Source organism: Trichogramma pretiosum, unplaced genomic scaffold (genome assembly GCF_000599845.2).
Source record: "Trichogramma pretiosum strain Unisexual culture from Peru unplaced genomic scaffold, Tpre_2.0 scaffold47, whole genome shotgun sequence".
Taxonomy (NCBI): Eukaryota; Metazoa; Arthropoda; class Insecta; order Hymenoptera; family Trichogrammatidae; genus Trichogramma; species Trichogramma pretiosum.
In genome coordinates, this window is record NW_019640859.1 from 51,151 (window position 1) to 74,895 (window position 23,745).

Here is a 23,745-nt window from a genome sequence, read left to right on the forward strand (position 1 = left end):
GTGGTGTTTGCTTACACTCATCGAGAGATAGTCCTCCTGGATAGTCGCTGAGATGGTGTCTGGGACGTATTGTAAGGAAATTTAGAACTGAACATCATTTTTTTATATTCAAAACCAGTTGACGATTTTCGTGGAGACGTCACATGTTGCAAGTACGAGAAGAGGTTTGGGCAATTTGGGACTCGTCTTGAGCTATAAATGATTTTACATAAGAGTCGCAGAGATTCCGCATGTAACAATTGTGAGAAGCCGTTTGGATCACGAAAGTCGTTCCAAATGTCTTCTTTCACTTGTCACATGCGTAATCTTTGGGACTTTTCTGTACTGTCATTTGTAGTTCAGGTCGTGTCCCATTTTGTCCAAATTTCTTCTCGAACTTGTAGCAGGTGACATCTTTGCGAGAATCGTTTAATGGTTTTTGATAAAAAAGAAACGATGTTTAAGTCTGCCTTGACTTTCCAATCCGTCGCAAGCGGAATCTCAGCGACTATTCTGAAGGGCTGTTTCATGATGATTACGAGCAAACGCCACTTGTGCCCAATTTCCTTTAAGGGGTTTTTCACTATCTATTTCTATTTGTCAACAAACGGCACAATTATGACGATTACGAGCCTAGAAAATTATAACTTTTTAATACTTTTTTATTTTTTGCATTGCATAATTTTTTTATCTATGGTTGTTTTCCGGTTCGAGTGCCTCTATTCATGGTTCATTTCATTCAAAATTTTATTAATTCAATTTTTTTACTCGAAAATGAAGAATTTGACCAAAAAGTGTTACACGTTATACGACCTGGCAGACCCGAAGATCTCCATCGCAGCAGCATAAAACCTTGGCGACTTGCGTCATATCTGCGTGGTACTTGGCCTCGTCTGCGAGGCAACAACGTGAGTAATTTCGATTATTTTGTGCTTTTTAAAACATTTTTAAAGTATGATAATCAATAATTTAATTAATAAAATTAATACAATAAATGTATAAAAGATTATTGTTGATTGTGTAAAAATAAAAAGGTAGGCAAACCACGTGCAGAGTCGACAAGGTAGATATCTTCTATTCTTGATCAAAAGCATGCGGAATATGTTCAGATCAGTACTCTTTACAACATCTGACGAAAAAGCCTTCTGCTTCGCGAGTCTGCGATCTTTGTCGCTATCCGATTCTTGTTTACATTCGAATAACCTAATTGTGATGTTTATTACGAAATAATTGTTAATCGAGAATAAAAAAAAATGAATACCTCTCGTTACCTGTGCTCGCGATTGATTCGATTGACCGGTGACAAAAAGCCGTTGTTGTCGAGTGCCTCCTCGCACGCTCTGCCGCGATTATCGGCCGCCCAGACGCAAAACATCGTACGAACTGTCATCGCGAGGCCCAAAGAGCTCGACCAGTTGAGAAAAATCAACAAAAATCGTCAGCAGGATGGCAAAGACAAATACAGCGACAAGTCCACAGACGACGAAGCTATCACTCCACTGGGATACTTTCTTCTTGTAATGATTATATTTTTGTATCTTGACGCATCAGGCTTTGCACAAAATATTGCAATTTTCAATTTTATCAATCTTTTAGTCGATACCAGTTATAACTTTTGGACTAGGAACATGGCAAGTGCGAAGAAGAGAGTGGAAGATCAAATTGATAAAAGATCTGGAAGAACGATTAGCAAGAGAACCTGTCCCTTTGCCAGAAAAGTAAATTAAAATGAATATTTCTTAGAGCAAAAATCAATAAGAATCAATAAAATTACCAGAATCAATTTTATCTTTCAGTTTGGATGACTTGGAAAAACTTGAATACTGTCCGATCAAAGTAAGAGGACAATTTTTGTATGATAATGAATTTGTTGTTGGACCCAGAAGTTTATTAGTTAACGGAAAAGCTACTTCAGAAGGAAAAGGACAATTGATATCAAGCTCTGGTGCAAACAGAGGGTACAATGTGATCACTCCATTCAAATTGGAAGATAGAGAGTATGTATTTTAGAGATTATAATATTTAAATACTTTATACTCAGTTACTCAGCATAAAAACTGTTGAAAATTTCAGCCTAGTAATATTGGTAAATAGAGGATGGTTACCAAATAAATATAAACATGCAGAAGAAAGAACAAAATGTAGGATGGAAGGAACGGTAGAATTTACTGGTATAAATAGACTGAATGAAGTACGACCACAATTTGTTCCTAAAAATGAACCTGATAAAGGAATGTGGCATTATAGGTAAATATTATTTTTACTGTTACAATTTTAATTAAAAACTAAATATAATCTTAAATAACTTTGTTCAGGGATGTTTATCAAATGGCTGAATTTGCAAAGACAGAACCAATTTACCTGGATATGGTGGAAAGTGATCTTGAACCTAATATGCCTATAGGAGGACAAACAAGAGTGAATATTCGAAATGAACATTTAAGTTATATAGCAACCTGGTATGGATTATCTCTTATTACTGGTTTTTATTGTTATAGAATGTTTGTTTTGAAAAAACCTATTATGTAAATCAATGAAAATGTAATTTGTTGAAGAATTTGTATTATAGTAATTTTTTATGCTTATTTATTTATAAATAGTGAGCATAATTATAAGTTTATAAACAAAAATAAAACTTAGAGTAATTTATATCCTACTTTTATAATGTAATAACAATATTAAATTTTTTGAATGGTACAATATTTTACAGTACTCTATTGCAATACAGTCTTGATTCAGAGACAGTTTTTAAAAAAGAGTTGAAGTTTTACGATGTAAGATATTTTCTTCCATACAATTGAGCCTTTTTCTCAAATCCAACAGACTTTATGGGTGTATTAAGTTTGTAGAATGGATTCATTGAATACTGCAAATGAGAAATTGTATTAATTAATGAGGAATTGCTAATAGTACATGGCTAATAGTATATTATAAAAATTCACTTTACCTTAATATAAGTCTCATACATTTCGTTGAAGAAATTTTTAATTCCATCATCATTTTTGGTATCATGTACCATTATGAATCTTATCTGCGTAGCAGTAACAAAGGCGCTAACGAACCATTGATTGAATTTGTCAACAATCTTGAGATGCATATTGGTCGTTTTCCATATGTTTTCGTCTACCAAATCAAGTGCAGCATGAGCGATGAACTGGCTCAAGTGAGAGTGATCCTCTTTCTATAATCAGACGAAAAGCTTTGCACGATACTACGATTGTTGTTAAGATCATTTTGTCGTGATAAAAAAACAACGTTCATACCTTGGCATCTTTGTTCAAGTTGGTGAATTCCGTTTCAAACAGGGGATTGTCCTGATGGCCGACAATAACGAAGTAGTAATTCGAAGTCATGGCGATGTCATTCGAGAGAATAAGTTGATTTCGATGTTAAATTTTCATTCGAGCGAACTGACAACGATCGCCTGCAGAGGAGTGCGAGTTCTGTCAAAACAACATAACCCTCGTCTGCGGCGCACAGTCAAAGCACAGTACTTGTGTAGTTCGACTCCAGCGCACCGTATCGATGTTGTTTTGTATACATGCACACGCGACGCGAGTGCAGTATCTATGGCATTTAATACAGCAGACGAGTAGCAGACGATGTTTTGCAGACGACGTCTGTGCGACTTCGAACACTTATCTTATTGATAATAAATAAGGTCTCCAATAAATGTTAAAGGAAACAAGCAACAGATGATTTTATAATTTCGTTCATCATAATGGTCCTATAAAAGGATAAAATAAAAAGCAAATGCTCGAACTTACAACGAATCTAGAATCGCTCCTTTAAAACCGGACGGTCCCTGTCGTGTTTACAACCATAGACTATACGTTATCGTATGTGAATAGCACGCGAAAAGTCACTCTTTCTCTCTTTACATCCTTCGAGGTGCAGTAAACTGTATGGGGCGTTACAGGGGCTTTGACATATACTCATTGCATGCAGACCTATAAGGTGTGCAGCAGCAGCAGCTCTCGTGCATCGCGTGTCTCTCTCTCTCTCTCTCTCTCTCTCTCTATGCTACGCCAAGTGCAAACGTCACTCGCTATATACAAAATTCAAGGTGTCCGCCGTCGTCGCCGCCGCTGCAGCAGCTGAGAGAGTGCAAGAGAGAGAGACAGAGGTATACAAGCTGATTTTTCGGGAGTCGACCTTTGCAGAGGAAGAAGAACGCGACTCGTGCAAATACTTTTCGCGCACGCACGCGCCCCCCACAAAAGTCTATGTTTGTGTTTTTGAGCTTGTATTAGTGATAGCTAATTGTTGTACAGTGCGTTTAATATATACTGTACACCTCTCGTTCCTTTGTATCAACAACACACAAGAGTCAAAACGAAAACTGACCGCTGCTGCTGCTGCTGTTGTCTGATTTTGTGTGTACCCGCGCGAGAGTGACTTCTTACTCTGCGTCAGCTGCACGTTTAGAACGAACACGACAAACAATCACTTGTGTCGTTCTCAACATATTATATGCTGTACAGATAACCGCATACGTGCACATATCAGCGGTATTATATTAGCTACTGTATTAGCCATCGTTGTCCTTATACAAGTCGACAAGTGCGTGTGTGTAACATCATTCGAGGAGTAAAAGTTCGTCGAAGGAAGGAATTAAGGAAAAAAAAGGAGAAAAATGCTGACCGTCGATGATAGAAAGGTGAGTGTTTGATGCAGTTATGAGTGCGTCTGTGTATGTCTGTATGTGCAGTATAGTTGCGCTCGATCGTATGGAGTCTCTCGCCTGCAAAAAAGCCTGTTTGACTTCTCTTTCCGCGGTGGCAGCTTTATTCATCTTGTGTACGCGCTATATGTATACAAGAAATTACTTCCCGATTCTTGGGTTACTTGCAAGTGTTTGTGTGTGTGTGTGTGTGTGGGGGTACACGCGGTATGCGTGTATACGTATAATACTTACATATTATTGAGTGTAAGCTCTCGATATAAACGATGTTTATTTTATCTTATCTAATCGTCGCTGCCGATCATCGCTGCTCGTTTTAATGTAGGCACATATTATACACCAGCTCTTATGTGTAGTCTATAGCCCCAGAACTTTTTTTCTATGTGTGTATTCCTCTCGATAATACAAACAAAGGCATCATCGCGCATTTTCTCCTTTTTATTTGACTTTCTGCTAATACACCTTCATTTCGCCTCGCTTTTCTTTTCATTACTCTTCTTCCTTTTTTATGGCTCTACAAGTCAAGTCCGCGGCATTTTTCCTATCGATTACGATCTGTCCAAATATTTACCTTGCACACTTTCAGACGCTTCATGTTTTTCTTTTTAATGCAAGATCGATCAATTTCAAATTACTTTTTTGATGAAAGGCAACGAGTCAACTAATGTCGTTCAATTATGATGTAAAATTAAGATAGAACACATCGAACGAAAAACTTCGAGTCGATTATTTTATAATAGATCGTAGGATTTTATAATAATAACTGTCGTTTCAATTATTCTCTTTACAACTCGGCGTCGAAAATAAATTTTTCAATGACTGCCAAAAGATGCGTATATAGTTTGTCATTATTTCATCTCGATTTGCTCGAGAGCCAACAATCTCTGAAGTGCAACCGTGGTTATATAGAATTAAATGCATTTTTATATAAGATCAGATTATTCAATCACTAATCGTTATCTGTGATGATGTAATGATTTTAATATTGACCAATTTAGTTATAAACCATGACAGAAATTCCCGTAGTGCATCTAAACAACGAAATTAACCATAATACGTTAAGTTTTTTCAAATCTACTGAAAAAGAATTTTTTATGAAATAAAATAGAATAAATAAACTGAATTAATACATTTTTTCATACTAGAGATTTTTCCACTAAAATATTAATAACTTTTTATGTTCGCTGCAATTGAAGGGGGAGCTTTATGACTCTTATGTTAATTTTAGATTAAAAGTTATTTTTAGAATGGAAAAATTTTAAATAAACGACCCTTGATTGTAGTTTACAATAAACTGGCTGCTATCTATGATAAGCAAATTTTTGGAAAAGTCGAAGTAATCAAATAAAAGTCACACAAGTCTTTGAATAAATTATTGAATAAATTATTGAATAACTTATTAAATTATTATTCGATTTAATTATTAATTAACAAATTATTGAATTATTGAATAAAAATGAACATTATTACAAATGAAAATGTCTTAAAGTGCGAAAAGTTATCTATCTTCTTTCCAACGCCGGAAAGTCTCGGCGAAGACTGAGTCAACTCGGGTGAATATCTCCTATCGAATGTACGCTCTATTTAAAATTTAAATTATAAAATCTTCCACGAAAACTTTAAATTTCCGGTCCCCCAACTTAACGACGACGCACACCACTCGCACAGATAAAATACAAGCTTATAAACGAGCTCGCGTCTTTCCGAAAGAAACAAAAAATACCCAGAGAGCTCTACGATTTCTTTTCAGAAAAATAAAACCCACCTGATAAGAGGCTGCCTGCCTGCCCCGCGCGTTACAAACAGAGCGTGCAAAAGATGAGCGATTCGCGCCGTTCGTTTAACTTAGAAGGACGAGATAAAATTATCTATTAATGCAACAGATTACATTATATTTATGAAAAATTCCACGGGGTTATAATATGTGCTTCGTCGTCGTCGTACAATTGCGCGATTGACTGAAATATAATATAATGACCGGGCCGATTGATTTTTAATTGATATAATCTTTTGCGTACGCACAAAAATCGTCATTCTTTAATGAATCACCGTATAAACGCATAAAGATAACATTACTGAATTCTATAATCATAAGCGTCGGTGAACTGGTCTACTCTTATCGTAATTTAATTTTTTAGAAATAAAGTCGTTCAATGATTTCATTGAGTAATAAAAGCAAATGTCAAAGGTTGACTTTCTGTTCACTAGCGAATGCTTGCAGCAGCGTCGCGCGATACAGCGCAAAAGATATACGTTTTTGTACGTAAAATATACGAGCTTAGATATGTGGAATTTGCAAGAGGAAGAAAGAGTCAGAAAAAGATTCGTCTATCAATGAAAAGGCGTCCGCGCGGCGCTCCGCATAATTTTTAGTATATACGAATTTAAAGAGGCGATATGAAAAGCAGCAATTATTATCTTTCGCGAAATATCATAATGAATTAGTCTTTTTGTATGTGCGTGTGTGTGTGTGTATACGATGTGCATCGTCTCCTCCACCGAGGATGGCAAATGACGATGATGACAACAACATCAACAACGACTGCCGCTGTAGTCGATGTCGGTGGCGGCGGCAGTCGTGGGCGGGCCCGTCGCACACACAACACAGCACACATGCACTGCAGTCAATTGCGTGTTCAAAATGCGTTGGTGTGTACATACACCTCAAATACGTGTATATATATATAATACATCGCCATACGTTGTCATCATCACGGATATACACATCATATATATATTATAAAGAGAGAGAGACGCGTCACGTGAACATGATAATAAACGAGTCGGGCGATCGGGCCCAATATAGCTCGCCCGTACACACACACGTACGTGTACTACACACTGACTTTATTAGTCTGATAAGGCTCTTGGAGCTTTTCCTATATTCCGAAGAGCGCCTCTGTGTACAATATGCGTCGTTTCTTCTCAGTGTGAGTGCGCGTATAAATCGTGAGCAGCACACAGAGTCTCCGAGGCTGTTGGACTCTTTTTCTTTTTTTTTTTCTTTTTTTTTTTTTTTTATTATTATTACATATACACGCGCGCGCATATACTGTCGTACATAGCTGCGTGTATGTACTCTATACACTGACGCGACTGCGAGTTGACTTGTTGTTCTCGCGCGCGCGGCAGATCCAAAGGCTGAAAAGTTTCGCGCGGAGCGCCAGTCAGAGTCAGTCAGTCAGTCGCTCGTATATAACGAGCTTCCAGGCAGCGCTGCTGCTGCTACTGTTTTTGCTGGTATACTCGGTGTACGGCGGTATATAAATCTCCCAAGCGAGCGAGCAGCGACACGACTGACAGTCAACGTGAATTTATTTATTGCCCGTTTATGTGTGTATTAAAACACTCGAGTGTAATAATAATATAATAATTATTATATTTGAACGTGCGACGACGTTTTGTACCGTATTACACACGCAGCCGATATAATACCGATTTTGAGTTATCGTCTGCATCATGGCGAACGCGTGGACCAGTATTTACGTGAGTAATCGACACTGCTTTGCTTTTTACGGTTTTATTGCCTCTACTACCTGCCTTTTGCGAGTCGTATGTTTTTCTTTCTCATTCTTGTCTTCTTTCTTTGACGTATTTATAAATTGAATCGAGGTGTTTTTGTGTTCAGGTTATTATATTATATATTGCTAACAAATATTACTTTTTCGGAAACGCGTGCTTATCTGGGTTTACTTTTTAATGGCCTACGAAGACAATACGTTTTTGGTTAACGACCGATTTTTTCCTAAACACCGGTATACATCCGATAACAGAAATTATTTCCATTTCTTTTTTGATGTGTACAACGAGCATCGACTGCATTGAGAAATCGTAGACTTTTGGTTATGAACGAAACGGAGCTTTTTGAGGAAAAATCAAAATATTTCCTACACGTGTTATCGAGCTGAAAGAGATTAGGAATCGTTTCGTCTTCATTATCTTTCATAAATGCCCAACGATAATATTCATTGCAATGCTCTAAAATCCGAAGCATTTGAAAAAAAAATTAATGCTCGTCGTTGGCTTTTTATGAATGAAACGTGTGCGCGAGCTAAGCCGAAGCTTGTAAATGTCTGTAGTGCTTTTGTACGTTTCGCGTCTAATAACACGACATTATTTCGCATTACCATAAATTACCACGATTAATGATAAATCTTACCTCATCCTCTGTCAAATTTGATTTTTAACAAGAGATCGAGTGATGTAACGCGTGCTTGGATATGATACTTTTGCGAGCAGCAAAAAATCGCACGTGCCGATCCTGAACTTATTCTTCTTCTTTCTCTTTGTTGTTTATTAAAATTTTGATTTTTATCACATTATAAATTTTTCTTCGCTAAACTGCTATATAATTAATGCCAAACAGATCAGATAATACGAAGCAAACAACTATAAATATGTATAGTAGTGTAAGTTTTCTGTTGTGACATTTAAAGCGCTCTCAAGTTATCTTATTTGCGCTATTTATCACTCGATAATACGAAATGGTTAGTCTATGACAAAAAATAAATAATGGAAGGATCTAGCACTTGGACTTTTCTGGATCATACATCTGAATATTAGCTGCAATAATTTTTATTCAATCTTTTTATTTTGAAGAATCGATGACGCTCAAACGTTTCCAATGTATGTTACAAGTCCGTAACTAATCTCGTATCAAATTGAACGTACCAGCGAACTGATAATTTATTGCGTAACCTCTCATGAGCATTGAATTTTGTCTTGTAATTCTGACAGCCGATGCGTGTATGTGTACCCGCGCGTATGCACACACGCGTACCGCCACGTTTATATGCATGTATATGTCGCGAAACGTCATAGAATCTCGGCTCAAGTGCAAGTGTATAGGCTAGAAATGGAGCAGGTTGCATTGTTGAACGACCTTGAAAGGAGCGTATCATTTTATTTACGGCGGCCTTTGCGAAAGAGAGAGAGAGAGAACAAAAAATACACAATTATTTCCGAGTCGCAGGTGTAATATACGGAAAAAACAGATTCATTTCGAGTGTGTACAATTAAATTATTCATATTCATTGTGAACTCTTCGGTTTTTTTTTATCTTTGCACTCTTAATCAGGCGTAATAATTTAATAAGGCTCTGAAACAGATACTTTTTTTAATTCCAAATATTAACGATGATTCTTTAATTTTAATTTTAGATTGAATCAAGTTCAATTAGTAATGATGAATTTCGATTTTCTCTCTAGGCTCGTGGACATCAGCGGAGCCCCTCGGACTCTCAGGCTTTCAAGGAGAGAACTAAACGCGATGCACTCGCTGATCTCGAGCACGAGCTCGCCAGAATCTCGCTGACCGCCGAAGACTTCGAGAAGCAGGCCATCGAACAGCAAAATGAAGGATTCAAAAAGCTCTTCGAGAGATTCATCGAGGGTAGCGGATCGTCCTTCAATTGGGACAAAATCCAGAAGCTTCCGGACGACGCGGTAAGTCAATTTTTCATGTTTCTTTTTCGTCTTTTACAATTAGCAACGAGCTCAGTGGTATCATACGGAATTTCCGTTTTCCAGATAAAAGACTACGATGCTCTGCCGGAGCCCGCGTCGGAAGAGATCAAAGCCCTGCTGAGCAAGTTGGTCGTGGTGAAGCTCAACGGCGGTCTTGGAACGAGTATGGGCTGCCACGGGCCGAAATCCGTCATTTCCGTGAGAAATGGTCTCACCTTCTTGGATCTTACCGTGCAACAAATCGAGGTGAGTTGCAACGATGACGCAAAAATATCTTATCGCGTTTATGCACTGTAAGGATGACGATAAAACTAAATTTGTATTTTTCAGGCCTTGAACAAACAGTACGGATCGAATGTGCCTTTGGTACTGATGAACTCGTTCAACACCAATGAAGACACGCACAAAATCATCAAGAAGTACAAGGGAATCGACATCGAGATCCACACCTTCAACCAAAGCTGTTTTCCACGTATCGACAAGGAATCGCTTTTACCCATTGCCAAGCATAGTAAAATTAATGAAGATTTGGACGCGTGAGTTGTTATAAAATCATTTTTTATTTTATATAATTAGCTGAGAAATCATTTTTAACCAATGTGATATTTTAAAATTAGGTGGTACCCACCAGGGCATGGTGACTTTTACGAAAGTTTCCACAAATCGGGTCTCTTAGAAGTCTTCCTCAAGCAGGTAAATATTTGATATTTGATTAAATTTTTAAATCTGCATGCAAGCTAAAAATATTTCTGTTAATACTTATTATTTAACAGATTGATAATGTTTTTATTACAAATAATTTTTCTATAAATCAATGAAAATGTTAAACAAATCTTTCAATTATTTTAGGGAAGAGAATACTGCTTCATTTCTAATATAGATAATTTAGGAGCCACAGTTGATCTAAAAATTCTGCGATTAGTGTTAGAAAAATCAAATGAAATGGAGTTTCTCATGGAAGTTACTGACAAAACGAGAGCAGATGTTAAGGTGATTATCACAGTCAGAAATAATGCTTTAAATATTTAAAATAAATGAAAGATTAATCTTATTATTGTGATCCAAATCTGTAGGGTGGTACGTTGATTCAATACGAAAATAAATTGAGACTTCTTGAAATCGCCCAAGTGCCAAAGGAACACACAGAAGACTTTAAATCAGTCAAAACATTTAAATATTTCAACACCAACAATCTTTGGATAAAACTTTCTGGTAACTATATTGATTTTTTTTCCAATCTAATACTTGCTTGAGTAAAAATCGAAAAATAAAAATTAAATATTATTTTAGCAATCGACAGAGTCCTGAGAGAAGATGCTCTAGACATGGAAATAATTGTTAACGCGAAAACCTTTGAAAATGGTTTGAACGTTATACAGTTGGAGACGGCTGTGGGAGCTGCTATGAAAACTTTCAACGGCAGTTCCGGTAAGAACACAAATAATTGTTTTTCCATTCTTTTTGTTTTTAAAATTTCTGAATTAATGAATGGTATAAGTTTTAATAAATTGGCTCGTATAAATTATTCATGATTGTTCTTTCATTTAGGTATCCATGTACCGCGAAGCAGATTTTTACCCGTGAAGAAAACTTCGGATCTAATGCTAGTCATGAGCAATTTATACACTTTGCGCAACGGATCTTTAACTATGTCACCAGAGCGAATGTTTCCAACTACGCCCTTGGTAAAACTTGGAGACAGCCACTTTTCCAAAGTAAGCCGTTTCAATGATTACGTTGTTTTTCTAGTAAATTGACGTACCGTTTCTATTAGTAAAAAAGTAATAAGAATAAAAGTAACTTTACTAACTTTTCATACTTTGTTTTTTAGGTTAAAGATTTTCTGAACAGATTTCCAACGATCCCAGATCTGTTGGAACTGGATCATTTAACCATCTCCGGTGATGTAACTTTCGGTCGCAAAGTTACCCTGAAAGGAACCGTCATTATCATCGCGAATCAAGGGGAGCGCATCGATCTCCCGTCCGGCACGATTTTGGAAAATAAAATTGTCTCCGGAAACATGCGAATCATGGATCATTGATTGATTCCAGCTCGACGCAAAAAAATGACTAATTTTTCGATATTTTGTAATCAAAAATGCAGAATAGTTCGGGATATTGTAAATATATATTTGTAACGGAAGGCTAAGTGGCTGCTGCGCGGTATACTACTTAGTAACGCAATATTTTTAAAATTTGAATACTAACTTTTAAGTTTAAAACCTTAACATAACGTTGACGTTAAAGAAATTAATTTTCAATTTTTGATCGTTGTTATCGAGATTTTTTTTAGACCTTTATGGAAAACAAATGCGACTTTACCTTACAATTTATTTGATAATTTGGCAATCAATTATGTATTATTAGCGACAACTATGTTAATCGTATGCACTAACGTTTATTATTGTAAAATTATTTTACTTTCAAAATAAATTAGAAAGAAACTGCTATGACTCGCATAGTTTTATTTTTAATGTAAAAAAATTACAAATGTATCTAAAATCCTCAAATTTCTTTATTAACAAAAAAATGCTCACGAGACGATGAATTGTAAAAAAAATCACGCAACGAAAAACGAATCATTTGCAGTGCTTAATGAATTCCAACACATCTTGAACGTCCTCTTCGGAGCCGAGATATATGGGCGATCTCTGATGTATGCTCGTCGGAACGACGTCCAAAATATCGCGTTCTCCGTTCGACGCCAGTCCACCTGCTTCTCGCACAATGTAGGACATCGGGATGCACTCGTACAGCAAACGCAGCTGCAATCAATGTTTCGTGTAAATTATTATTGTTTAAACGTGAGAATAAATTTCGTATAAAATCTACGCTATAGCTTGTGCGAAATTACTTTGCCATTTGGATTGTCCTTGGTTGCCGGGTACATGAAGATTCCTCCGTACTTGATGGTTCTGTGAACGTCGGCCACCATCGATCCAACGTATCTCGAGCTGTACGGTTTACCCGTGTCCGGATACTTCTTGGACGCGACGTATTCCTTTATGGCTCTATCCCAACTCTTTTCATTGCCCTCGTTGATGCTTGAATGCATACATCGTTAGCATAAAAATAAACGACCCATGTCGTAGTGCATTTAAAAAATTCGTTTACTCGACATTCACCTGTATATTTTTCCTCTCTTTGGGATCTTCATGTTTCTCTCGGTCAAAATAAACTCTCCTATGGACGGATCGTAGGTGAAGCCGTTGACCCCGCGGCCGATCGACAGCACCATCATGGTGGCCGATCCGTACAACGCGTAACCCGCGGCCACGAGATTTTTGCCGGGCTGCAACGCGTCCGCCACGCTCGGCGCAGTAGTTTTCCCGGAATCGTCGAGCCTCTTGTAGATGCCGAAGATCGAGCCCACCGAGACGAGACAGTCGATGTTGGACGAGCCGTCGAGCGGATCGAAGCACACGATGTACTTGCCGTGATTCTCCGTGGTGACCTCGATCGCCGTCGGATTCTCCTCGGAGACGAGGAGGCAGGTGGTGAAGGACGAGCTGAGCATGTTGATGAAGAGCTCGTTGCTAAGCACGTCGAGTTTCTTGACCTCCTCGCCTTGGACATTGGTGGTTCCGGCGATTCCGTACCTATATTATACGAGTGGGTGCACGTGTGCGCAAAACGTGTCTGTATTACGTCAACGATCAGAATTTCGAGCAATTTCTTTACATCGAGACGCGCTCGCGATCAAACGTATATTATAGAAATTGTTAAATTTACAACCGCGTCGGCGATTGATAATAAGCGAAGAATTCGCCAAAAATCGCTCGTGCGTCGGCGAGTCTCTCTTATTGTTCACGTTTCTTTATATCGGAGCACGTGCCGAGCATCAAAAAAACAAAGATAGTTCGGGAGAGTACACATATACTCCTAAAGAAATTGTGCTCGGCAGAGCAGCAGCTCTCTCGCTGATTTATTGTCGTATCAATAAACTAATCCATCACGAATTATGTACACGGTCTCGTTCAAATCGCGTTTACGTCAATGTTTATCGAAATCGTTCGATGTGCCTCTTGTGAATCGCGCGCAAAAATTTCGAAAGCACTACACACAGGCAGAGACGGTAGCACTTCATTTTTCGGTGATACATTCATTGTTTCGATGGATCTTAGATAGTAAAAGAACAGATGAAATAATAAGCCGTAATAATAATTACGTAAATGTGGCCATGTTACGTGAGTTCATCATCCGATCGCGCGATCGACGTTATAATGCTCTCGATTTTATTCATAATATTCAAATTATCTCGATACCTCCAGAGACTTCCCCTTTTTTATTTTTTGTTTATGCATCGTAAATGCAGGAAAAAAAAGGAAGGAAACTCGTCGGTCGGACTCACATGTTAGCGATGCCGGCTTTGCGCACGGCCGAGCTGACCGCCTTCACGGCTGTCTGTATGCTGTTGAGAAGCTGGGTGAGATCGCCGGTCGCATTCGGGACCTTGCGCTGCTCCGCCAGCACGAAGCGCGTAAGGGTCATGCAGTTCGAGTCGAAGGTCTGGCCGGTCGACGTCATGATGCTGCTGCCTGCTGTAGTTGTGCGGCTGGTACAGTAGTCTTATCTGAACGGAAAGAAGAATTTTATTACGCTTACGCAGCTCGCTCTGCCCATTATTATGTTTTCCATTATCAATGTGAGAAGTGCCATAGTCATCGATAGCCGGGCTAGACATAATATTTAACGAGTCATAATGAATAGAATTTGAATTGTAATAAATCATTTCGTAATCGCTTATCTATTGAGCTAAAGGTTTTTTTCCTTTTTCTTCCCAACTTTGAAGTAATGGTCATTATCGTGTTTGTTCACTTTTATTATGAACTTTCCCGCGATCGAGTCAACTTTCTGAAAACTTTCTGATTGGCATCGTTAAATGAACTTAAGCGGAGAGACGTAAACATGGTTTTTGTTTCAGATATTACAACTTGCTTCGTATTCGGTTTAGTTTATATTTAATATTATTATTATTTAACATTATTTAATAATACTGATATGATATTAAACATTTTTTGATAAGCGTTTAAACAGCTTCAAAAAAATCATCTCCTTTTTTTTTCTCTAAATTTGTCATTTAGCGACATGAAGTTTTTTACATTATACTTAAGCTTCAATCGCATACATAATTCAACAGCATATGCTGTGCAATGTTCTCGTGTCCCAATGACTTTTTGTTCTTCAATTTCATGAGATAATAATTTAATCTAGCGTCCGCTTGTATATGAACGAACGCCACTTTATGCTAAGCATATCATAATCACGATATAAACGGATTTTATTAAATTCCGAATTGTGATTCATTCAAATCATTATCAACGTATTATGACAAAAATCGAGCAAATCTCGTTGACATCAATAAGATAAATTTCTTTTTTGTTTCTCGCTAATGAGCTCGTTTGAATGTATTTTTTTGCAAAGTTAAGATAGATAGACGTGTTAAAAAATTCGACAGCAGCCCTGGGGCAAAATCAGACATCGTTCGATCACGATAAACACGTATACATATACGTAATAAAAGCACATAGTCGCGAACAAATAAAACAGGAACAATTTCACTTGTTGCAGCTTATATATTCGTGACAACGGCGGCGTCTCGATGCAGTGCACACAAACGCTTTACGTACGAGGCTATACGGCCCATGCATAGAGAAAAAAGAATCGCTAACCTGTGATGCAATAACTCGGCGAGTTTACACGCGTCGAATGTGTTTACTGTATACCGCGGGCGGCTGACACAACTACTATATAGTATACTTGACGAAAACAAAAAATAACAGAATTTCTTTCTCACGTATACGGTGTTCTCCACAGCAGACAGACTACAGAGCTCTCTGAGTAACTGTCGATACAACACTGAAAATGAGCTCCCTCCTGTCACTGACTTTGCTGCTGGTGTCCACAAGCCGATCTGCAATATTATGTGTATACCACAACAACATCAACGCAACTTCGGTCGCAAGGTCGGGCGCAGAACTACTACATTATGCTTTACGCAGACTTTCTCGATCGGTGCGCGACTTTTATCAGACGCGCCGCTGCTGCTATACACTCCCTGGGTGTATCAAAGTTCATCGTGTCAAATCTCATTTATACACACATTATTATATTATGTGCTTACATCGTTAACGCTCAAGAGAATGTTTTTGCACTATTCGAGGCGCGGAGGCGCGTTCCGAATCGTGCAGAATAATGTTATTTTTTGCACCGATAAAACGATTTAAAAATAAAGCGATGATCGCCAAGATATCTGTTTTACAAACAGAACAATGCTGAAACAGAGAGAGAGAGACACTTTCTTCGATTGATTAAGAGCGATCGATAAAATAATCCAGGATTCGATTATTTCCATTAAACGATATGACAACGTTCGATCGGATGATGATTTCGCGAGCACAGCAGAGAGTCGATATTTATCGGTGAAAATAATTTTTGTATTTTAGTCATCTGCGCTTCGCCAGAGCGTCGTGAACCGCGAAATGCGAAAGTCGGGCCCAGGATTTTGTATTATGTATTTTTCATAAAACTGATTTCGTAACTCTTTTTTGTCTAAATTTTCAATCGATTTTTCACGGCGCGATGGCTACTAAATGTCGTATATTCGGTTTAGTTGTCGGTGTAATAGTGGCACTGGTCGGTGTTTTATGTGGTTTCTTCATTTTTCCAAAAGTAGTATCCAATTCTGTTGCCGAAGTAAGTTTACGTTTTTCCCATCTCAACTTTGACTCGTATAAAATTTTCAATTTCAGCTTTTTTGTGAAATATTATTAGACTAATATTTTTTTTTATTTACTCGGTTTATAAAAAAATTTAAACCGATCTTTATATTCGTCCTCTCTAGGTTTCATTATTGACATTCAATGACAGCTATTTTCCCAGCACATTAATTACTTTGTTTAATTTTTATAAAATTTTGCCTCTAGAAAACGACATTAAACTAAAGAAAATTTCAGGGTCTCTGTAAATTGCTTAATAATTCTTTGAACGTCGTAATTATTACTTTTAACATCAGGATTGAAAATATACACAAGTCAAAGAACGAAAAAATTATTCTTACAAGAAGTTTCAAGCAGCATCAAATCTAACTTATCACTCAGTGTGACAAAACAACTTTATTGATATCAAGTTTAACTGTACTCGTTTACAAAATCAAAACAACCGGGCGACGGAATTCGAAAATTAATCGTCGATCTCGTGTTGCGCAAATCAAATGTAGCTTAGATTGCGTTCATCTACAGGAGTATCTACTTGAAAAAAGATGAGCCAATGTAGCTTATAATATAAAATAATGTTAACGTCTAACGTCGAAGACCGGTTGGGAAGGTCAGCTGCTCCTAATAGTAACAAGGAAACTTGATTCAATGCTACGATACAGGATTGTTCATATCGAGCCCTGACTATTTTTTTTCAGACACTAAAGTGTATACAAAAGAAATGACGTGGGTAAATTTTAAAAATCAATGCGTCTCATCGTCATTGCAAATCAAAATTTATTTGATGGACAATATATTTTAATAAATTTAGCAAAGTATATGAAAAAAAATTAAAAACCTGAAAGCGTATCACCCTTCGCTCACATTTTCATTTACGTAGATATCATTTTCAAGTCATAAACGTTATTTGAGTCTTGCATGGTCACGTTGTAAAAATGACAAAGAATGCGGTTTCGATGGAAAATTTTGCAAAGGATTCAAATTTGTATTCAAAGGAAGAAACTAAATTTCTGACCGCAAAAAACCATAAATCTTCATAAAATAAGCTTAAAGTGTAAAAATAAACTTGTTCGTATCTTCTTAATAGGCTCGTATAAATATATGTCTATTCGAAGATCGAAATGCACTCTTTCGATCCACGTGGAATAATTTCTGGACTTGTTCACGCTTAAGTATTTAATTTAAACGCATAAATCACTGCTACAGACCAAAAATTCATTACCTTAGTGCAAATTCATTATCTATTATTGTTAATAATTTGTATATTCAATTTTAACTTGTGATTTTCATAAATCAAGTGAAGTATAAGTAGAAATATTAACAATTTTTTCTATTTTTATAGTCAGTAAAATTATATGATGGATCTGATGCCTATAGAAGATGGGAAGAATTACCTATTCCAATGAAATTTAAAGTCTACTTTTTCAATGTCACCAATCCTGGTGAAGTTCAACTAGGACACAAACCTGTCGTTCAAGAAGTGGGCCCGTTTGTTTACGAGTAATGCTTATTTCATTTTTTACAGCGTTGTTGAACAGATCAAATTTAATTTAAAAAATTGATCATTTTAGTCAGTATCGATATAAATACAATATATCTAGAAATACTTCATCAAATGAGTTGACATATTATCAAAACCAAGTTTTGAAATTCAATTCTGAAGACTCGCACCCGCTCAAAGAAACCGATTTTGTCACTGTGGCCAATCTTCCGTTGATGGTAATAATATATTGAATAAATATATTATTTTAAACGGCTACAATGCGAAAAATACCTTAGACAAAATTAATATTTCCATAGTAACCATGTGCTTTCAAATTCTTATAAAAATAATCGTGTTACTACAGATTTTTTTTATGAAATTTACATCTTATGGTTTAAATAAACGTGTTAACTTTTCCTAAGGTATTTTTCTCAATATGGAAAAAAATTTATACTTAATAATGAATTAATAACTGTCCATTCAGGCAACCATAAATTCAGCCATGAAACTCAAATTTAAAATAAAAATTATAAGCAGGACCATGGATCAGCTTTTCGACAAACCGCAGGACCTATTTCTCAGAACGACTGTTAGAGATTTTTTGTTTGATGGAATACCAATTAGATGCCAGGAGAGAACGAATCCAGATCTCATACAGGCGTGTAATAGTGTTGATTATACATCAAAAAAGACGCCATTCATAAAATTACAACCAGATAATGGTTTCAAATTTTCTCTTTTAAGCCATGTAAGATTTTAGTTTTCCAATTCAGAACTTTCGGTTCCACTATTTAAAAAAAACATGATTCATTAAAATTTTATTCAAAATGTCGGTTTACAGAAAAATAATGCAGATGACGGTCAGTATACTGTCAAAAGCGGAGAAGATGACGTTCAGCTTTTAGGTGAAATAAAGTCTTGGAAGAATTCCTCTACACTAATTGATGTGTGGAGTAATGAAACTTGTAGTAAAATTTACGGAACTGATTCCACTATTTTTCCACCCCATGTAACGGAGTCGTCAAAACTTAGTACTTTTCAATCTGACATATGCAGGTATAGTTATAATGAATCAGATATATCGATCTGAAATGAAATTTTTTTTCAAGTGCGTATTCCATAAACTTTGAATTTGACCCTTGCAAAAAACATTCGTTACAGCCATAATCTTTAAATTTCTGATCATTTAAAAATTATTTGCCACAATAATAGTGCAGTATTCTTCACACGAAAAGAAATGATGCGCTAAAATAACGAATCAAACAATTGTTTTCTAAATATTAAATTTATAATTTTTTAAGGTCCGTGGATCTAACGTATCAAGAGAAAACTACTTATAGGAAAGTAGATGGCTTAAGATTTATAACCGATGAAAATATGCTTACCGCATCAAGAAATTACTCTAAAAATGCATGTTACTGCTTGAAAAAAACTCTGGGAATTACATATGAGGATGGTTGCCTTCTTGACGGCGCTCTAGAGTTACAAGGCTGCCTACGTAAATAACGCTTTTCTATTTGTATTTTAATACTATTTTTAAAATGCATGAACTATGCCTGAAATTGTGATTTTTTTCCTGAAGCATATAATTTTATTCGTTTATTTAGTGAAACGATATAGTACTCAGATATATCCCTTTGAAAATTATCAATCTCAAACTTGTTAGCAAAAGTCACTTGTTTCTTACTCGTGCAACGGCAAATTTTCTAGGTCAATTACGAATCGAAGCAAGTAGTGGTATAATATTATTTCATCAATAAAAAAAAGAGGAGTTAAGTGGAAGACGATAAAATGCGAACGAATTACAACTTTTGGCACCATTAATTGCTACATATATTATCAAAAAGTTATCATGATAAAAACGAATTCTTATTCAATAATTATTTTGATATTTACTATAGATAAGGCTCACGAGACATTTTTTAGAAACAAATTACTATCTTTATTATTTGATAAGAAATTTTAAAATGATTATTGGACGAAAAAAATAAGATTAATATTCACGTACAACAAAAACAGACTCGCTTATTTTTGTTGACTAATTTTTAATGAATAAACTTGACTTAGCGGAACGAGATTCAAAAATTGAGCAATAACTATTATAATGGTTCTTACTTTTCATCCGTTTTCTAGATGCTCCAGTTGTTATGACCTTCCCACACTTTTATTTAGCAGCCGACGAGTATAAGAAATCCGTGGATGGATTGCAGCCAGTCCCATTGTTGCATCGTACTTTTGTCGATTTAGAACCTGTAAGCAGATACATTTTCAATTATTGAAAATACTATAGTTCAAAAGCTCGTGCTATAAAGTGACTTATTACAGAACACCGGTGTCGTACTGCGAGGTAGTAAGCGAGCGCAATTCAACATATTTTACCGATCTGTCGAGGGTATAAAACTGACCGAGAACTTAACTGACTCGCTCATGCCCGTAGTTTGGTTTGACGAGGTAAACAAATTTATTCAATTTATCAATAGCCTATTTAGAATTGAAAATTGACAAAATGTATCTTGAAATATTATTAAAGGGAGCTGAATTGAATGATGAAATGCTCGAAATACTTGACTTCAGTCTTTTTAGTCCAATGAGAATGTTGGACAACATCGTTTGGTCACTAATTGGTCTTGGTGCAGTCTTTGCCGTAGTTAGTTTAATGAGTTGTATGTTTAGGTAAAGTACTTATCAACTTGCAAAAATTGTGCTCTAAATATTTAAACAATTTTATCTAATATTTTTTCACGCTATTTTTTATCGGTTTCAGAAAAAAGACGTAAAACTGCTACTTAATAAGCGAGATATTGGATAGGTACAACATCAAAGCCATGAGATACTATAAAAAAATTTGACTCGACTTTTATGGAGATCTAATCAATCAAAGAATAAAATTGATAAATTTAAAGTTACTCGATTTTATAGATTTCAAATACGATTCATCATACTTTATATTTTTCGTAATAAATTTTGTAATTTTCCATAAAATCTACCTTAAAAAATAAAATATTTTATTAAAGAAGTTTGTGACGTTTTTAGATGATTTTCCTCTACAAACTAAAAGTGATTTTTCCGTGTAGCTTTAAAAATTTACGAAAAAACAACATAGTCGTTGCACACACCATACCTACACTTCCGCAAACAGGATAAAACTAACGAGGCCAACCGAGTGCCTCAGTAACAAATAAACAGTCTTGTTTTTTTTTTAATTTTATAATTAGATTGACCAGTTAAAATTGCCCAAGGTGTCTCGTAATGCATTTATTTTTATTATTAAATGGGGACAATTAAGTTATTTTTCCTCAAAAGTATTTTTACGTAAGCCATTGATGCTTTGACTTTATTTAAGAAAATTATTATCATACGATGAAAGAAAATTTGACATTTTCGAAAAGGTAACCGAGTAATTTTCGTGTTATTTTAATCTCTCTCAATACAAATTTTTGTAAATCAGTAGCTAGCCCTGAACAAGTGGGCACTGATTAGATAATTTTCGAGTACCCAGTATTCTATTAAGTACCATAGAAAGTACAGCAGATAAGCTCAATTAATTCTACGGTACAAAGCAAATTTATTATCTCGTAAATAATGATTCTCTTGGATTTTTTCCACTTTTCATCTTTCTCGCACATAATGACAAGAAATGGAAAATTTCACGTTTGTACTGTAAAATGTGGAATATAGTGTGCATGCAACATATAAAGATTTTTAATTCAATGCTGTGCGAATCTTGGTAGTACAAATAGAACATGGATATTTGAACCGGTCGAGCAAGCTAAGCCGGAATACACTTATGTAAATTGAAGAAAATGTGAATTTTCCCGTTTAATCCGATCGGAAAATTTCGGATTCTGTAGGAAATGAAAAAAATTTCGGAAGATCTATTTCGAAATCGAATGTAGATGTGATGCAACTCAAGATGTGTTTGGTATCTTAAAACTAGGCTCATGTGTCTCAAAGAAGATTTATTATCATGTTAAGTGAATCAATCAAAGTTTCACCATGATGCATCCATAAAAACTGAGCATACAATTCTTGACCTCTGTTGATTCACATCAGCCGCTTTTGTATCATATTAAAAAGGGTGTATCATATTAAGGTGTATCAAACACCTTAAGCTTGATTTTTTTCAATATCACGTCAAGTTACCGAACTCGGAGAGTAATCATCATTGCAGATGATTTAGCCAAGGTTGTTTGTTTAAATCATGAGAAGCACTCGATGTGCAAAAGAAAAAGAGGGCGCAACGGAAAATATTTACTCTGGTCGAGTGGTGAATGGAAAAATGTTTGTGCATGCTTTATCATTAATTTTTATGTATTATTGTAATGGCATTCACCCGTTTTTTTTAAATTATTATCTACACATTCGTACGATTATAATATCTGTATTTGCGATCAATATAAATACGAAAAATCATTTTTCCAGAAAATATTCAGCATATCGCGCGCGATAAAGTATAGACAATTCTATAGATAATAGCGAAACTTATGCTCTTATTCAATTGTTGCTTCTATTGCATTGTGGAAAAAAAGGTTCGACCGAATGTGTGACTTTTCGTATCTCAAATGATCCTAATAATTAAATTATATTGGATAAACGCATACATATTCAAGAGATAGCACATACAATTTTGCTGGAATAATATTTTCACCCAGAATAGAGCAAATATTTAAGGTTGTAAAGTTTTGCGACTCGAGCGAGAAGGTGTGTATATTTTGATGACAAAACTTTTTATTTTGTGAAATTAATTATTATTACGCATGTAGAGTCGTAAAAAGGTTGATCCAATTTTCTTCTTTTTTTTTTGTTCGTTTTACAAGCGGTTGACTCCGAGAACATGACGTTGTATGAACCTCTCGCACGTATTATAATGTCGAACCTAATCAGTGACTAATGGAAAATACGAAGGCGAAGTAAAGTAGATTTTAATATCCCGATAAAATACGTATACGCACATTGAAAACATCTGAGGAGTTTTACCCCTGAACGGAGGTGCAGTGGTCGAAAAGTTACACTCGCTTTTCAAAAACCGAACGATTTCTCATGCATATATGATTGAGCAGATAAAAACGAAACCCCAATCATAAATTATAGCTCTCTCTCTCTTTGATCACTATCGCTATTATTTTTTCCCAATAGACGATAAAGAATTCGGGCGCATACCTTTTGTATTAAATAAAAGAAGAAAAAAGAAGCTACAAAAGGTGAAGGAACGAGGATATGTCATAGATTCGAGACGTGCGTCTGCTCGCACAATCAGCGGAATCTTTTTCTTGTTTTTCGCCTGGTATGTGAATCGATTGTAAATAAATTTCGAGAGGTATCAAATTAGTTTGATTAATTTGTAACGCCACATTATACACACATGTTATAGGCACCCCGATCGTTTTATTGAAGCGACGAGTAAACACGCTCGGTT

General features: G+C 35.9%; 5 protein-coding genes across 8 annotated transcripts; 3 read left to right on the forward strand and 2 right to left on the reverse strand.

Annotated features, from left to right (window-relative positions):
• Positions 1-1,090: 1,090 nt before the first annotated feature.
• On the forward strand, positions 1,091-2,544 carry LOC106654419 (surfeit locus protein 1). Its single transcript, XM_014374267.2, has 5 exons — positions 1,091-1,496; positions 1,576-1,697; positions 1,776-1,976; positions 2,053-2,226; positions 2,295-2,544. The coding sequence occupies exons 1-5, from the start codon at positions 1,233-1,235 to the stop codon at positions 2,506-2,508; spliced, it is 975 nt and encodes a 324-aa protein (XP_014229753.1). The 5' UTR covers positions 1,091-1,232; the 3' UTR covers positions 2,509-2,544.
• Positions 2,545-2,640: 96 nt separating this feature from the next.
• Positions 2,641-4,105, reverse strand: LOC106654441 (probable trafficking protein particle complex subunit 2). The gene is made up of 4 exons (XM_014374306.2): positions 3,747-4,105; positions 3,243-3,621; positions 2,927-3,160; positions 2,641-2,845 (listed from the first exon to the last, which is right to left on the reverse strand). The coding sequence occupies exons 2-4, from the start codon at positions 3,330-3,332 to the stop codon at positions 2,747-2,749; spliced, it is 423 nt and encodes a 140-aa protein (XP_014229792.1). The 5' UTR covers positions 3,333-3,621; positions 3,747-4,105; the 3' UTR covers positions 2,641-2,746.
• Positions 4,106-4,397: 292 nt separating this feature from the next.
• LOC106654440 (UTP--glucose-1-phosphate uridylyltransferase) lies at positions 4,398-12,583 on the forward strand. Of its 2 annotated transcripts, none has more exons than XM_014374303.2 (10): positions 4,398-4,639; positions 9,871-10,107; positions 10,192-10,374; positions 10,459-10,664; positions 10,746-10,821; positions 10,978-11,118; positions 11,202-11,340; positions 11,419-11,556; positions 11,677-11,843; positions 11,960-12,583. In XM_014374303.2, exons 1-10 carry the CDS (start codon positions 4,616-4,618, stop codon positions 12,170-12,172), a joined length of 1,524 nt encoding a protein of 507 aa, XP_014229789.1. In that variant the 5' UTR covers positions 4,398-4,615; the 3' UTR covers positions 12,173-12,583. The 2 variants fall into 2 exon arrangements, with proteins under 2 accessions (XP_014229789.1, XP_014229788.1); XM_014374302.2 differs by lacking the exon at positions 4,398-4,639 and adding an exon at positions 7,765-8,149.
• A 44-nt stretch (positions 12,584-12,627) lies between these two features.
• On the reverse strand, positions 12,628-16,114 carry LOC106654439 (fructose-1,6-bisphosphatase 1). Of its 2 annotated transcripts, none has more exons than XM_014374301.2 (5): positions 15,928-16,114; positions 14,482-14,703; positions 13,256-13,729; positions 12,985-13,174; positions 12,628-12,895 (listed from the first exon to the last, which is right to left on the reverse strand). In XM_014374301.2, exons 2-5 carry the CDS (start codon positions 14,655-14,657, stop codon positions 12,710-12,712), a joined length of 1,026 nt encoding a protein of 341 aa, XP_014229787.1. In that variant the 5' UTR covers positions 14,658-14,703; positions 15,928-16,114; the 3' UTR covers positions 12,628-12,709. The 2 variants fall into 2 exon arrangements, with proteins under 2 accessions (XP_014229787.1, XP_014229786.1); XM_014374300.2 differs by having other exon boundaries at positions 15,803-16,114.
• Positions 16,047-21,235, forward strand: LOC106654374 (sensory neuron membrane protein 2). 2 transcript variants are annotated; one of them, XM_023463664.1, is made up of 10 exons: positions 16,047-16,096; positions 18,189-18,346; positions 18,418-18,565; positions 18,814-19,077; positions 19,171-19,385; positions 19,631-19,827; positions 20,463-20,581; positions 20,655-20,780; positions 20,860-21,002; positions 21,094-21,235. In XM_023463664.1, the coding sequence occupies exons 1-10, from the start codon at positions 16,055-16,057 to the stop codon at positions 21,104-21,106; spliced, it is 1,425 nt and encodes a 474-aa protein (XP_023319432.1). In that variant the 5' UTR covers positions 16,047-16,054; the 3' UTR covers positions 21,107-21,235. The 2 variants fall into 2 exon arrangements, with proteins under 2 accessions (XP_023319432.1, XP_014229677.1); XM_014374191.2 differs by lacking the exon at positions 16,047-16,096 and adding an exon at positions 16,565-16,826.
• Positions 21,236-23,745: the final 2,510 nt, after the last annotated feature.

Bases quoted from the DNA above. Each gene is read 5' to 3' on its own strand.
- LOC106654419 (XM_014374267.2), top strand. From the start codon at position 1,233: ATGAATACCTCTCGTTACCTGTGCTCGCGATTGATTCGATTGACCGGT. The intron at 1,698-1,775 runs GTAAATTAAAAT...TTTATCTTTCAG, and splicing joins CCTGTCCCTTTGCCAGAAAA to TTTGGATGACTTGGAAAAAC. The intron at 2,227-2,294 runs GTAAATATTATT...AACTTTGTTCAG, and splicing joins AAAGGAATGTGGCATTATAG to GGATGTTTATCAAATGGCTG.
- LOC106654441 (XM_014374306.2), bottom strand. From the start codon at position 3,332: ATGACTTCGAATTACTACTTCGTTATTGTCGGCCATCAGGACAATCCC. The intron at 3,161-3,242 runs GTATGAACGTTG...GTCTGATTATAG, and splicing joins ACTTGAACAAAGATGCCAAG to AAAGAGGATCACTCTCACTT. The intron at 2,846-2,926 runs GTAAAGTGAATT...TCTCATTTGCAG, and splicing joins TGTATGAGACTTATATTAAG to TATTCAATGAATCCATTCTA.
- LOC106654440 (XM_014374302.2), top strand. From the start codon at position 8,123: ATGGCGAACGCGTGGACCAGTATTTAC. The intron at 10,375-10,458 runs GTGAGTTGCAAC...TGTATTTTTCAG, and splicing joins TTACCGTGCAACAAATCGAG to GCCTTGAACAAACAGTACGG. The intron at 11,119-11,201 runs GTGATTATCACA...CCAAATCTGTAG, and splicing joins AAACGAGAGCAGATGTTAAG to GGTGGTACGTTGATTCAATA.
- LOC106654439 (XM_014374301.2), bottom strand. From the start codon at position 14,657: ATGACGTCGACCGGCCAGACCTTCGACTCGAACTGCATGACCCTTACG. The intron at 13,175-13,255 runs GTGAATGTCGAG...TATGCATTCAAG, and splicing joins AAGAGAGGAAAAATATACAG to CATCAACGAGGGCAATGAAA. The intron at 12,896-12,984 runs GTAATTTCGCAC...CATTGATTGCAG, and splicing joins AGGACAATCCAAATGGCAAA to CTGCGTTTGCTGTACGAGTG.
- LOC106654374 (XM_014374191.2), top strand. From the start codon at position 16,713: ATGGCTACTAAATGTCGTATATTCGGTTTAGTTGTCGGTGTAATAGTG. The intron at 19,078-19,170 runs GTAAGATTTTAG...GTCGGTTTACAG, and splicing joins AATTTTCTCTTTTAAGCCAT to AAAAATAATGCAGATGACGG. The intron at 20,781-20,859 runs GTAAACAAATTT...ATATTATTAAAG, and splicing joins CCGTAGTTTGGTTTGACGAG to GGAGCTGAATTGAATGATGA.